The sequence below is a fragment of the Anopheles gambiae genome, chromosome 2 (assembly GCF_943734735.2).
Source record: "Anopheles gambiae chromosome 2, idAnoGambNW_F1_1, whole genome shotgun sequence".
NCBI classification, from domain to species: domain Eukaryota; kingdom Metazoa; phylum Arthropoda; class Insecta; order Diptera; family Culicidae; genus Anopheles; species Anopheles gambiae.
In genome coordinates, this window is record NC_064601.1 from 66,524,107 (window position 1) to 66,539,057 (window position 14,951).

At 40.1% G+C, this 14,951-nt stretch overlaps 2 protein-coding genes across 7 annotated transcripts; one reads left to right on the forward strand and one right to left on the reverse strand.

The window, feature by feature from the left end:
* Positions 1–1,262: 1,262 nt before the first annotated feature.
* Positions 1,263–7,595, reverse strand: LOC1278502 (uncharacterized protein CG3556). Of its 2 annotated transcripts, none has more exons than XM_061641970.1 (7): positions 7,217–7,595; positions 4,904–5,847; positions 4,513–4,796; positions 3,960–4,279; positions 3,755–3,832; positions 3,611–3,693; positions 1,263–3,500 (listed from the first exon to the last, which is right to left on the reverse strand). In XM_061641970.1, the coding sequence occupies exons 2-7, from the start codon at positions 5,838–5,840 to the stop codon at positions 3,439–3,441; spliced, it is 1,764 nt and encodes a 587-aa protein (XP_061497954.1). In that variant the 5' UTR covers positions 5,841–5,847; positions 7,217–7,595; the 3' UTR covers positions 1,263–3,438. The 2 variants fall into 2 exon arrangements, with proteins under 2 accessions (XP_061497954.1, XP_061497953.1); XM_061641969.1 differs by having other exon boundaries at positions 4,904–5,871; positions 7,217–7,594.
* Positions 7,596–10,762: 3,167 nt separating this feature from the next.
* Positions 10,763–13,299, forward strand: LOC1278501 (gustatory receptor for sugar taste 43a). Of its 5 annotated transcripts, none has more exons than XM_061648735.1 (13): positions 10,767–10,991; positions 11,102–11,156; positions 11,231–11,375; positions 11,491–11,602; positions 11,699–11,761; positions 11,830–11,973; positions 12,043–12,147; positions 12,222–12,318; positions 12,400–12,496; positions 12,565–12,660; positions 12,726–12,794; positions 12,866–12,955; positions 13,045–13,299. In XM_061648735.1, exons 1-13 carry the CDS (start codon positions 10,835–10,837, stop codon positions 13,126–13,128), a joined length of 1,314 nt encoding a protein of 437 aa, XP_061504719.1. In that variant the 5' UTR covers positions 10,767–10,834; the 3' UTR covers positions 13,129–13,299. The 5 variants fall into 5 exon arrangements, with proteins under 5 accessions (XP_061504718.1, XP_061504716.1, XP_061504717.1 ...); XM_061648736.1 differs by having other exon boundaries at positions 10,768–10,991; positions 11,243–11,375; XM_061648734.1 differs by having other exon boundaries at positions 10,763–10,991; positions 11,243–11,375; positions 11,830–12,147.
* Positions 13,300–14,951: the final 1,652 nt, after the last annotated feature.

Consider the following 14,951-nt stretch of genomic DNA (forward strand, 5'->3'; position numbering starts at 1 on the left):
CGACCCGAAAGTAGGTTCAGTAGGTGCAATGATTCCGGTAAGTGCAAGAAAGCATAAGCGATTCCGATTCGTTGGTGTAGCGAGTTCAGGTCGACTATTGAACCTACTGTTACCCGACTCGATGATGATAATGATAAATTGACCAAGATTTTCCGCAGAGCAAAATGCGCTGGTTTTTGAATCGGTTAATTGGGTGTTGTTTTGTTTGAAGATATCCCCAAGGCTTTCTCCAATTTCATCGACGTCAATGAAGGGCATTTCACGTGAAGCGTGGGGCCAAAATGCCAAGCGCTATCTATATATTTCTCAGGGTACCGGATTTTTCGTTAAATTCTCGACAATTTGGTGTGAGGAAAAGTTTATGTTCGCTTATCAATACATTTGAATGTGTATTCCCAAATTAAGAACTGTTGTGGACAGAAAGCTGCCTCATCCTGAGCGCTCACTGTTGACAGCAGGGCTGTAATCCTGTGACGTCCTCAGCAAGGATCGCGGCGCGAGAAGGACCAGTCGTCCTCTCCCCGCATTGCGTGTGTTGTGTATATTATTTATTACCCGTGTTTATTGCACCTATACCAAAGATAGGAATAAAACACATATTCTGTTTGTGCCGTACACCACCGTCTCCATGTCTCATTTTTGCGGACACAACAAGAACTCTAGCGTGGAGTTTGCGTTTCGCGCGTTTTTACTCTTCATCGGTGCGGATATTCTGGAAATGTAAAAATAGCCTATTCAATCGGCATTATTATTATATTACTTTTTTTACTTTTTAATTGAAGTCGCTTACTTTTGGCTATGAAAATGTAATGCTCGTAACATCGAAATCGACAACATGGAAATTTAAAGAGCGTTTAAGATTTGTATAACACATATGAAATTATATTAGTATCATTAAGGCTTATGTAACTATTTCACACCGGACTACAAGTACAAAATACAAATACAAACAAACAAATATTATCAATAAAAAATGAACAAAGGCAAATTAAGAGAATTGTTTTATACCAGTGATATATTTTCGATTGTAGCACGTTCATCCATTGTGCTCGATAATAAAATTTTACTATCCTCCTGGCTGTTCGGACTGCTTGGTACTTAATTAAGTCTTGATCATAAGACTGTGTAGGACGGGGCATGATCGCTTAGTTAGTTACGCCAAATAGAAGAACATAAGGAGAGGTTTAGTGTACTGTGACTACAATACAGATAAAGTATTACATCAAGGAAATTAATCACAATTAAAGTAGACAATACAATAATAGCTTTTTATTATTATTTATTGCGTTGCTTATTTGCTATCATGCTATGTGATGCTAGATTAGCGCTTTGCTAATAATTCTATATGAAGTTACTTTCAGCGCGGTCTCCTAAGACGTCTCCGTTCCGTTGCGATGTGGAATTGTTGTTTAGTATCGTGATGGACCCTACGTGTTGCGTTTTTGTTGGCTTGCTGTTGTCTTTTTATTAAGATAGGAAACATATCAGCTATTCAAATTAGCTTACACTTAAGAATGTCGAAAAATAGTTAGTGTCTAACTGTCTAACTCAATAACAGTTTATGCATTTATGGAGCAACTAATATTATAATAGGTAAAGTTTCCTATTTGCAATATCAGATCACTGCCATCATTAACTTCATTTGAGCCGCGTAGCATAATGTAAATTACAGTATAACCTCACTAGTTGGGACTTTTTTAGTTGGATTGTTCACTAGCTGGCACCTCAATAGTGGAATTGTCATCCAACCAACGAGGTAGCTTTGACAGAAAGAAAACTCGGAATGGTAGTCATGGTCAGCTTTTAATCAAAGCCATTGCGATGAATTTGCGTTTGGTTCAAACAAGTTTGGAGGACAAAATTTTTCAGTTTCGTATTCATTCATCACATTGGCGGTCTGCCAAACAACTCAACCATCGAGTTGCACATCCACTAGTTGGTACTCAATCTTTATCCCTCCCAGTGAGGTCATATTGTATATTGTCTTTAACACAAACATACAGCTACGATGTTTAACATTATAGATGTTATAATGTAATAAAGCGACAGGGCTAGCAGATCCAAACGAGATCATGAATAGAAGAATCCCAGTCGCACCACATTTACCATACCAGATTCTAATTCCGCCAACTAAGCTTACCGACTTAGCATCATTGTAACGAGACAATCTACTACTTGGCTTTGCTGTACTTGCTGTTTCTCGTGTTTGTTTTAATGCACTAAAATCGTTTCCCTTCATCTCAACCCATGTTGTTGTTCCCTTTTGCCAGATCACTATTACTGAGGCTACAAAACTTCTTACAGTCCTACATTGCTGGTGTCTGTTCGTGATCTTAACGTATTATTTGCTCGATTAGAACCGTTCCTTATACCGTTTAGCGAACCGTTGTTTTCTGTTTTGTTTCTTTATGCTTTAATTATTGTCAATTTGGAGTGCATCATTTGCTGGTGCTGCTTGAGCAATAATTCACTTCGCTAGATCCGTTATAGGCCAAATTAAAAAAAAAAAAAAAACTCCTGCACAATTGCAAAGGCGCCCACCTTTTTGCTGACTGACCATACAAGCGATGGCTTACTGGTTAGTTGTGTTTTTACCATTGTTTTAGCGTTCCTACCATGCTTCGGCATTTGCATTGTATTTATATGTATATTTTACGGCTGTATATGTATATGTGTATATATATATATATATTCATTTACGGTTTTGTATATAGATATTTATGTATATTTTGTATAATTGTTTGTATACGGTTATATCATGTTCATACCGCCTATGGATTGTAAGGTGGCTCAATATATCGTGTTTGTTCATAGCTTCATTACATTCTTCCTTTATGCTCATTTACGGATGGTCCACATATTATTTAATTTTCCCTCATCCGTCCCTTGCCAGCAAGCGGAGAGAAGACTGTCGATTCACATGATCTTCCTTCCTCCGTCCCGTATTTCTTCTGGTACATATACTTTCTATGGTATTACTACGTAAATCGTAATTATGTTTCATTACACGGAGCACTCTTCGTCAGCATCTTAACCTGACTGTTGAGCAAACGATGTTTTTCCTTGAAGCGTCAGTATCATCTGTATGTATCATCTAACGCGTGATCGGACCGGTTTGAGCATTTGACCACTCATATTCAACCTAACTGTGTAACTAGATCGTATGTTGTGCTGGAAAGTTCGAAACATTGCTCATCGCAAAATTCGTGATGTTGTGTACTTTTGATCATCTAACCTACATTTAGAGATGCTGCAGCTTTGCTCATTTCCAGTCTCATACAGAAAGCTGCAACCGCTTTATTTGCATTTGTTACATACTTTATTGCTGTTTTAATCGCTGCTACTGTTGATCAATACTATTGGTGGCGCTGAAGTTACTTGTTGTTTCTTATTGCTTACTATTCTTATCAGATTTGTAGAATCGAAGAAAATCAAAGCTTAAAGCTTTTTGTACCAGTAGAGATAGTGTTCTCCATCTTCCACTAACAGCTCATCCACCCCTGTAAGTAGTTTATACAGTATTAATTGCACATTTTCTCGCACCACAGATGTTGAGTTATCCACAGTTACTGTAGGCACAAGAGAATAGGTAAAATCAAAACTCTCTTACCTAGCGGAGCTATTAGCTGATTACCAGGCGGATTTTTTGTGTCTGGCCTTTCGGGCAAGCGATATAGCAGCCAAAAGTGATAGCTGTAAAGGAAACGGTCACATGTGTTAGCCGTTTACCACTCTTAGACTAAAACATATCTACCTTTTCGGTTCCTCCTTCATTCCAGCCAACGTGTGAACGTAGTGTCCGTTGGGCCATTCACGTGCTTCAAACGAAAACCTGAAAACCATGCAGCATAAAGAGATCAGTTAGCATACACACAACACCCAGGATCTTTTTTTGCTTATGTTTCTTGTACAGTCATAAACGAACGGTATAACCGCACCATAATCAGCTATCGCCATACCTAGGATCTATTTCTGCCGCTTGCTTCATGGCCCGGAAGAATGTTGTATTTTTCGGTGACGTCAAATCGAGGAAATACTCCTCAGTTTCGTTTGTACCCACCCACAGGGTGTACGTATATGAAACGTTTCTTGGTTCCAGCTCTTCTACGGGCGAAATACCGAGCCCAACCGGGGCAGCTAGCTTCGGCTCGCCATTTTCCGATGGTTCGTTGGATTCGCGCATTACGTGATCGCATTGCAGCGCTCGAACGGCTCCCAATCCCCGCCAACCAAGCGCAAGTACGATATCAGCTGTTAATCCGATGCCAATGCTAGGATCCTATCAAACAACAATCGGTTAAATAAACGAAGGTTTAAATAATTATGGCCGCTATTTACTCGAGCAGTGGCTGGTAAAATTTGAAGGCTAAAAGAGCAAAAGTCTATAAAAATGTTCATAGTTCCCCGTGAAGAGCCATGAATGGATGAATGAATATATGTGTGAACGTTCGGTGAAACTTATGAATGGGAAAAGAGCCACTCAGCTCACGATCATGCGGATCGTTTGCTAACCTGTCCATCTTGCAGCGGTTCCTCCGTCCAGCCTCCGTCGGTACGTTGCTTAGCCAGTAACCACTCCGATGCGGCAGTTCGATTCCATTTGCCGGCGGGATCGGGCTCCAAATCTTGCAGCGCCTGCATGGCTAGTGCCGTGCTCCGCAGGGAACCAAAGCTACCCTGCGGCCCCTGCAAGCTAGCCAAACCCCGAGCAGGACGACGAACAAAATGCTGCAAATGTCGGTGACGATGATCGGTTACTATGCAACGGAGTGCCAACAACACCATGGCAATCGTATCTACAAAAAAAAAAAAAACAATGCAATTTAAACATCTAGCTAGGATCATAAACCACAAACTAAAGCAGAACTAAGGACAAGGATTGAACCGACGTTATTTTACTTACCAACATCGTTCACCTCTCCGCTAGCTATGTCCAACAGTCGTCGAATTTGACGCTTTCGCACATGTGTGGCAGAACTGCATATGGCTAGTGCTGTCAACGCAAACTCATACTCTTGTCCCTGATCGTGCTCATGATGCTCCAGCGCGGCTACCAAATCGTGACCGTAAAAATGACGTGCATCCTTGCAGAGACCTCCCATGGCCAAGATGTACTTGGCAATGTGATCGGTATGCGGTAGCTTCGCTGTAGCATGATGCCGGTCGAGCATCGTCAACACCTCAATATCCATCTGCTTGATGGACAACAGGTTCTCCAAGTCTGATACCGCCTGTATAGGATTATCATTATCCGTTGGGTCGCGGGCTCCGGACAACTCTTTGGCCAGAATTACCATGTGCGTGTCGTTGCCCCAACTGTAGTCGGGCAACCGTTTCTCCCTCAGCCAACACAGCGCTCGCTGAATGCCCACGCTTTCCGCCTGATTTGGTCCTCCCGGCCCAAGCTGCTTTTCCTCGATCTGCAAAACGTCGACCGGCAAGCTATCGACTAAATCTTGCCGTAAGGATATTTGAGTTGCCGGTGCAAAGGAAGCAGACATGTTCGATATATACAGCGGAGAAACGGTCGATTGCTGTGTGGATATAGGATCAATGGTGGTACTAACATACAATCCTGCGACGGTTCCACCCGGCTGGCCAACGGTAACCGAGCCCGTCTGCTCGGTAGGAAGTGCGTTTAGCTGCACAGTCGATGTTGCATACTGGTAATGTTGATGCTGTTGTGTCGTATGTGCTAGACCGGTGGTTGTGTGGGCTGTATCAGACGTACTTTGCATTGTCGGTGGTATGATAGAGGTAACATTTTCACCAAGTATGCTATTGACTAACAGTAACACCGTAGCAAGAAGTACTGCCGCAATTTGCTTTCGATGTATCATGTTTAACCTGCAAGTTTTGTAAATTGATGCACTTGAAGCGTATGGTTTAGAATTAGTTTTGCTAGAATTAGAATTTAATTGTGAATGACGTAAATATTTACGCAGCTGGCTGCTAGTACAGGGCTTGATTTACATAAACAAATAAAAGGAACACCCTATCTGCGATATGGCCATCTATAAAGACCCACCAATGATTTAAATATGACTGACTAATCATGTCATGACGAACATGTTAACGGTGGCGGAGACGAACGATGATAACCTCTACGCTTCCTAAGGGCAGTTAGATCGTTCGTTCATTCAACAGACCTCCATCGCAAATTGAATCGTACAGCCAATATCAATATAAGTATATTGACAATACTGTCCTGGTCACATCCTGGTCGCTCAAGTGGAGCGGCAATACGCAAACATTCAAAGGGCAATAAAATTATCATTATTAGCAGAAATCCCGAGTCTGATGGATCGATCAGTTTTAATTAAACAAGAACTTTCTACCATGCTGAATAAGTAAAACTAATAAATTGAAATTTGCTTGCTCTCAATCGATCAACCACTCGCAAATGTTGTCAAAAGGTAAACATGTGTATCTTATTACTATTAACCAAAACACATATTTTATTAAAAAGTGTGTAGTAGCGATGGACAACCATCAAGCAGCAACTATTCTATCTGCCGACATTGGCAATGCTATGCGGCCTAGACAACATGACGCGGCCTAGACACAAACACACATCCATGAACTCGTCGAATCTATCGACAAGCATCGTAAAATCAATACTCGTCTTCATGGGTTGTAACGTGATTCATCCTTTGCAATCAATCGTCGGGTTTCATGGTGAGGTATCAGTGACCAGGGATAGGCGTGTTCCCTGGACTGGGTGTTCATCGATCAGACTTTCATTTTGTTCCGCAAATCTTAATACAACGGCAATGTTTTTCAATTACATAAAAAAATCATAAATAATATTTCTGAAAGTTTGCAAACGGAGTGGCAAAGATTGATAGTCTATCATCAATGAACCAGTGAATGAATAAAAGATTTAAAGTATATAGTGAACTTTATGACGTTTTTGTCACCTTCTTAGGAGATTTGTGATGATTTTCGAAGCCGGCGCTTAACAAGTTTGACTCTCTCTCTTTGGAACGTTTTTCAATATCCTTAAAATCCAACTACGTCAATTCATCAAAGCTCAAGTTTACAGCGCTATTTGTAAAATATATAATAATATATCTACAAATCTTAAATGTTGTAATAAATATAAAATCCCTCCGAAGTACAAATGAATTGTTTTTTCGATATGGATTTTGCAGCGATTTCCATCGACTCATTATTTTTCTACGAAGGGCGTGTGTCAAACAGTTTTCTTCCCTACCTTTTAATACGGTTTCGGCGAAAATACTTCAAAGCTGTTTATATTGCACCGCACATTATTTTACTGGGCGGAACTTTCGTAATTTACACCAGCAATATACATGCACCAAGTTCTAACGAGATTGCCACTAAATAATCACTTTCACTTTCTTACACTGATAAGAAATTCAATAGCATTCAGATATTCAAAGCTAGGAAGCGCACAGCTAATAGTCTACGATTCGACTACCGTCGTTTATCGATAGGGATATGCACCCAGTTCTCACAGGACGAAAAATGACTGAATAACAAAGATAATGCAGCTTTCATTAATATGTGCAGTAGATACTAAACACACCCCAGTTGATTTGATTGTGAAAGTGCAATGAAGAAAGGTAAAAATAATGATGTTAGGTTTCGACAGATGACGGACATGCGCATTCTTCATGTTCTAATGTTATGTTGGCAGCATTCCATGTTTGTCTTATTTGAATATATATTTTTTTGTAATGTGAAATTCGTTATATTCAGTATCATAACATAACTGTGTGTTTTAATTAAACTGGTAAATAATTAAGTTCATTAAATTAAATTCTATTAACTTCATATGTTTGTTAGAACCGTATTATCGTAGCGAACATGAAAATATTTCAATTTTACAAAAACACGTTCTTTTGCTTTTAACATGTCCATTCTATCTTCTTTATATGTTTTATATCAAATTATTGTTAATTGTAACTGCATTGGTGTACAGTATAAGTGTCTATTTGCTTTATTTATCTGATCTTTGTTATATTTTAACAATTCAACATTATTAAGAGTTATGTCCGCACAAATGTCCGCAGCCGGTCTCGTAGTACAGTCGTCAACTCGTACGACTTAACAACATGCCCGTCATGGATTCAATCCCCAAATAGACCGCGCCGCCATACGTAGGACTGACTATCCTGCTATGGGGGGAGGGGAATCAATTAGTCACTGAAAGCCAAAGCCCACAAGTGGGTACAGGCAGGCCTTGACTGACATCGGTTGTTGAGCCAAAGAAGAAGAAGAAGTCCGCACAAAATGAAGTATGAAATAAATATTGAATATGTATTTAACATTTTTTTGGTTTGGTAGATACACGGATACATTATAAATAACGCACACACGCAATGCGAGGAGAGGACGACTTGTCCTTCTAGCGCCGCGGTCCTCACTGAGTTATATGATATCGTTTTAATATGATATCTAATGATTTGAAACGTTTTCTATAAGTATCATCTGTGTTCTTACCATCTTTTCCATAGAGGGAAATTGAGTGGACAAATATAACGTTTGATAGAAAATTTAGAGTTTCAACAATTTTTTTCATAAAACTAGTTAACCGGGCCGACGGTTACAGAGCTACGCAATATAATTATGGGGATGTTTAATACCTTCAGGATGTGCACAAAGTTTTTTCTAAGATAACACTATTCCGTGTGTTATCTTTAATCCGAGAGAAACATTTAGTGAAATTGGTTTACAACCCATTCGTTGAAATTGATCTCTAATACATGTCGTTTCCTTCTGGGGGTTCGAGGCATATAATGGAACAGTTCAATCGGTTAAGAGAATGTTTTAAACCGGTAGTGGAATCGTGCAAGCATTCTGTGGAGGTTTGCAATCATATGATAGAGTTTTGCAACCGAACAGGCGAATTTTGACAGCATACTTTGGAGCTGTCATCAAATTGTGGGTGCCGCCGATTTAAACAGCTTCGAAGTGATACGACTGCTGTTTTCTAAAAAACCGATTTTTTTTCAGGTGACATTCAGAGTCACAAAGGCAACATGATAAATTAATAAAATAAACAAAAATGTTTTGGTACATTTACAGCGGCGCCCATAGTCTGATGATAGCTCCACAATATGCTTGCAAAATTCACATATTCAGTTGCAACATTCCATTATATGATAGCATACCTCCACAGAATGCTTGCACGACTATATTACCCGGTTGAAATATTCCCTTAACCGCTTGAACTATTCCATTATATGACTCGAAACTAGGCATGGGACAATTGTGCGAGACCTATGCCGCACACTCAGTTCATTATAGTGTGCGGTTGATCGCCGCATGGGAAAAAGTGAACGGTTAGGTCTTCGGCACGCATACAGATCTGACTGAAATGTGTTCTGAAAAAGATGCAAGATAACTGTCGGTGTCATAAACTGAACGAAAAAAAAAAACATTCGTTTTGGATCGGCAGAATTTGTCACACACAACGAGACAAGAAGATCGATCTCACTTAGAGCGAGAAAGAATGCACATATTGCTAGCATTGTATTGTCTGGGCAATCATTTTAATCTATGTGACTCTAGAAGAATATTAGGAGCTAGAAAACTTTTGGAATAGATTCTATAAATATAACTACATGCTTTGCATAAACATATCATTACAAAATTAACGACTAACCGAAACCAAAATCTTTTATTGTATGTATACCCGGGTAGGTGGTTATAGAAGTAAGGGGTTAAAGTTGATTTCGTTTTTTAAAGAACATTTAAAAAAATCTACATTTTCACCACTATTTTAAAACATCGAGCCGGTCTCATAGTACAGTCGTCAACTAGTACGACTTAACAACATGCCCATCATGGGTTCAAGCCCCAAATGGACCGTGCCGCCATACGTAGGACTGACTATCCTGCTATGGGGGGTTATCCATAAGTCACTAAAAGCCAACCCCACAAGTAGTGGTACAAGGCAGGCGTTGACCGACAGCGGTTGTTGAGCCAAAGAAGAAGAAGAAGAAGAAGATTTTAAAACATGTTTCTATAGGCATTCTATTTTTTTTTTATCGATTCGATAAACCAATAAAAAGTGATCATAAAAAGAATAAGCAAAACATACCCGGGTAGGTGGTTATAGAAATGAAGTTTAAGTTTGACTGGTCAGGTCGGCCTATGCAGCCTTTCTAGATTTTAGCCGAATATTCTTCGCTACGGTCCAGATGAGAATCGATCCGATTCGGACTTGTGGGCGCCGGCGCGTCTCTAGAAAACAGAACCGAACTGCTTCTGAGTTATTATTCAGGCTTTAATAAAGTTTTACCAAAGTAGCATGAGCCTTTTGTTGTTGCACGAAGCCGTATTTCTTTCGGTGAAAGAACCTGTACACAACATTAATACAACATGGAACATACCCACACTTATACAATCAAGTGTTGATTTTGTTAGTCCGTACCTAGCTCCGGAAATAAACAAAACCCAACATACAGGTAACCTGCTGTTACTCATATTAACCTTTTCCCACCTACCTGCTACAGGACTGTCAAGAAACAATTATTTAAAAGCCTTTCCCCAGTTCTTCCCAGAGCCGATAGCAGGTCACCTGATAATGGATAACGGATAACGACCAACGCCTGCACTAATCCAATGTAAACAGTATGATTTAAAACCTGAACTAGTGAGTGCTAATAGCAGTCGTGTAAAACGCAGCTCGGAAAAAAACTAATAAACAACAACAAGTACAAGCCTGGTGGTTGCACTTCGCTCGATCCAAGGCTATAAAAGGGTTCTGCTTCACGAGGGACGCATCATAGTGCAGTTACAATTTCCTTGTTTGGCATTTTTATGCGCTACAGTCTAAAGCATACTACGATACAGCCCGGTCATGGAAATATCAGAGTCTACTAAAGTAGTGTTTTACGTAAGCAGAATATTTGGTCTTGCACCTTATGTAGTGAAGCGCACTCCTATTGGCCAAATAGTGGATTACAAGCGCAGCGTGTTTCTCATAGTTTATAGTGTAGGTCTTGTGTTTTGCTTAGGTACGTACAACGTTTATATATGTTGTACCCATTTGTTTGCGCCTATAAAATAAGCCTTTCCCTACCACTTCTATCATTTTGTGTTATCAACTATCAAACAATTCTACCAGCTGGCCTCACCTACAAAGGAATATTTTTCGATGTAACTTCCAAAAAACCTATACGGTAAGACATACGATGTGCCTTTACATGTCGTACATCCCCGACCATAGGAACAGCCCGTTAACAATGTTAAAAAGCTTCGTTTTCAGAATGAAAACAGCTACTTCAAAGGTGGTGACCATTCTAGACGTGTCGGTTGTAGTGTCTGCCTGCATTTGTGGCACACTCAGTGGAATAGGGGGACTGCATTTTGTGCGTGAGCTTAATCGACGGTTAACCGAAGTGAGATCCGCTTAAGTGTTTTCTAAATTTTCCCACAGCTGTACAGCACTTTACCATGTATTTGTAATATTTTTTTCAATCATTCTACACTCCTTTAAATCATAATATGTACGAGGCCGATGAAATACTGTCATTGTACGTCAAGGAAAGTACCCGAAGTCGGAGGCAACGACGCAAAGGAATCCTCATGCTAGGATTAGTATGTTTCATCATTACTGGAGCACTCTGTAAGATTCTACTCCTCCTCTGAACTAGACTTACAACAAACTCGCCAAGAGTTGAGTTTTATTTGCATTGATTTGCTCCTGTTTTTGCTTTGCCAGCTCTGGACATATGGGTATGGTATCGCATTGCCGATAAGATAAAGAAAGAAAACAGCAATTCCAGTAAGTTTCTTCATGGTGTTTCCTCTATTGGAATCTTTGTTCACTATTGCACTATTGTCTTTTTTTAGGTGCCAACGTACTAGGCTACTTTCCATTTTACTGCTTGTACTACATACTGATGATGTTTCATGTCCTGTTCGCACAAGCTGCACTGGGCATTGGTAATCGATTTCGCCACTTGAATGTGGCGCTGTACGAAATGTTTCCCGAATGTAGGACCCTCGCTCATACAGATTCATCATCAATAGATCGTACTTCTCATCCCTTGGTTATCTTTTCAGTTGGCAGAACACCGCGCATCGAAATCTCATCCATCAATTTAGATTCCGATAAAAATGATCCTATCGATGTTGACTTCCGAAAGTGTGTAGCAAACGTGGCGCATGGTAGGGTATTGTTTAACTCAACCTCTAAATGGCCATCGATACGAAGTAGCTCAACTTTCACCAATCATTTTCAGGATTTGATAGGAAGCGAACCTTATCATCGAGAAAAATAATTGAAGATCTTGCCGTAATACATGCTTCTCTTTCATATTGTATAGTGTTGGTTTCGAAGCAAGTGAACCGAAGCAATGCAGGAAAATTCACATCTACATATTATCTTAAATTTTCGTGTTTTGTGTACAACCATTTCAGGACATTTGGAATTGCTTTGCTGGCGGTGCTAGGGTCGTGCTTACTACATCTCGTCGCCACGTCCTACTTTTTAATGGTTGAGTTGGTTGGTGACAAGGTGCACGTCAACTATAACGCTTGTTACCGTAGCTTGGTTAAATATGTTGCTCTGTTTATTTATTTCAGGATGCAGTATTTGCGTGGATTCAGGCATTGTGGTTATTCATTCATATTTTTAGATTTTTACTAACCATTGAACCCTGTCACATAACTAATGTTGAGGTAAATTCACCCTAAAGTGTAGCAAAAGTAACACGCATACTCCTAATCAACCTAAATTCTTTCAGTCAAATCGTACTATAACCATTATAAACAGCTTAAGGAGGACCTGCAAAGATGTTGAAATGATAGAGAGTGTATGTCTTAGCGTAATTTATAACATTAGATCGTTTTAAAATTAATTAATCTTAATTTAATATACGTTTAGATCAACATGTTTTGGCAGCAGTTGATCGCTAGCAACTTTTCCTTCACCGCTTGTGGACTATGTACAATTGACAGACGAATTATCACATCGGTTTGTTTCATTTGTATTGTTTAACATTTCAGGGATGAAAAAATATCTGTGTTTTTTCCGATAATTTTTTAATTTATTATTTATTTTAGTACTGCGGAGCGATTGCCACTTACTTAGTAATACTAATTCAATTTAAAGAAGCCGATGACAATTCTGGAAAAACGCCACACTAGACGACTACAGATGAAACAAGTATAGCATTAAAAGTGGCATGTGTATGGTTTAAATTTAAAATTATGTGTAGCAACATAATTTAAACATTATTTATCACCAACAAACGTACGGTGGAATAATCATATCAAAATAATAAATTTGATAATAAAAAAATAGTTCACAATAAGGAATGTAAATATTTTTTTCTTTCAAAGTTGGGCTCTTTTTAATTGTAAACATATGTAAACATATGTAAACATACGTATTATTTGTCCAGTTTCCATCAATCTTACCTCGCTGGTGTTGCATCCTTTTGTTTTGCTTTCTAGGATGATATTTGTTCTTGCATTGTGATTCTTGCCTCGAAAGTTTCCATTGGTATTTTTCCACTGCCTGTCCGTACCTAACTCAAAACAGAAACTCATGCCATAAAATATTATTACCCTATATTAGAATTATAGGGTTTTGGACCTCGTGGCGAAAGAGACCTCTTTTAGGTGCTTCAATGCTTCATCTGACCACATAGTGATCGGATGGCAGCTTATGCCTCTCGATGCTATTGTGAGCACTGTTGCCGACAGTTGCAATCCTTCGAAAATAATCTGCTCCAGATATCCAGCGTGGTCGACCCATAATCCTTTTAAGCGTCTTAGTCACAATCATCTGATATATTTATTTCATTATTTATTTGTTACATTGAATGAATAACAAAGTTCCCAGATATTAAAGATGTTTAAACAACTGCGAAGTACTGCCAAAATCAAACAAGTGATTCACATCATTAAATGCACAACTCATCGAACTAAGTGGATCATTGTAACGTTAGTCAGTTCGCCGTCGAGCCACCGTAAGCAACGGCCGATAACGCAATGAGGTGGTGGGCGCATATAAGTTCAGATGCTCGAGTAGAGATGCGCAATCGATGTTGTTCGTGACTAGTGCAGCCATAAATTATTGTTGCACTATGCGGCGTCGAGCAGAGACTGACTGGAGACCGAGAAGTAAGAGCTTCGAACTTACTTATGCGGCGCTACAACCGCTTTGCGGTCTTGGCTTGCCTCAGGAGTGTCCGAAACCGCTCACGGTCTCGCGCCTTCGTCTGCCAGTCCGTTATCCCGGCCTTAATGGCGGACGCCTCCACGCCATCTTGCCACCTCAATTTGGGCCTACCACGCCTCCTCTGTCCTTGTGGACGACCTAAGAAGACTTTACGGGCTGGGTCGTCCGTTTCCATGCGTACAACATGTCCAGCCCACCGGAGCCTGGCGAGCTTTATACGCTGTACGACAGTGAGGTCGCCGTACATCTCGTATAGCTCGTCATTATAGCGGCTCCTCCATTGTCCTTCCACACATACGGGGCCAATTATCCTTCTGAGCATCTTCCTCTCGAACGCGGCTAAGAGGGCTTCGTCAGATTTGGACAGTGTCCATGTCTCAGAGGCGTATGTGAGTACTGGTACTATATAGGTACTATATAGTCCCAGCTTCGTCCGTCGCGACAGGTTCTTTGAGGTGAACTGCTTTTTCAGGCTGTAGAATGACCGGTTGGCATCCAGCATCCTTGCGCGCAACTCAGCTTCCATACTGTTGTCGTTGCTGACCTTTGACCCCAGATAGGTGAATTCTGGGACGACTTCAAAAGTGCGTTCACCTATCTGTACATCACGCCTACGTAGATTCTGATTATTTATTGGTAGGTCCACTGATGTTGCCACCATCAGTTTGGTCTTTGCCTCGTTTATCTGCAATCCGAGGTTCTCTGCCGTCTGCTCAATCCCTTGGTAGGCTTCTGCTACATAGGAGAGCCGCAGACCAATGATGTCTATATCATCAGCGTATGC

Excerpts from the sequence above, each read along its gene's own strand:
- LOC1278502 (XM_061641970.1), bottom strand. The coding sequence starts at position 5,840 with ATGATACATCGAAAGCAAATTGCGGCAGTACTTCTTGCTACGGTGTTA. Across the intron at positions 4,280-4,512 it reads AACCGCTGCAAGATGGACAG|GATCCTAGCATTGGCATCGG; the intron begins GTTAGCAAACGA and ends GTTGTTTGATAG. Across the intron at positions 3,833-3,959 it reads GCGGCAGAAATAGATCCTAG|GTTTTCGTTTGAAGCACGTG; the intron begins GTATGGCGATAG and ends CATGGTTTTCAG.
- LOC1278501 (XM_061648732.1), top strand. The coding sequence starts at position 10,835 with ATGGAAATATCAGAGTCTACTAAAGTAGTGTTTTACGTAAGCAGAATA. Across the intron at positions 10,992-11,101 it reads AGGTCTTGTGTTTTGCTTAG|CTGGCCTCACCTACAAAGGA; the intron begins GTACGTACAACG and ends CAATTCTACCAG. Across the intron at positions 11,157-11,230 it reads ACTTCCAAAAAACCTATACG|CTTCGTTTTCAGAATGAAAA; the intron begins GTAAGACATACG and ends AATGTTAAAAAG.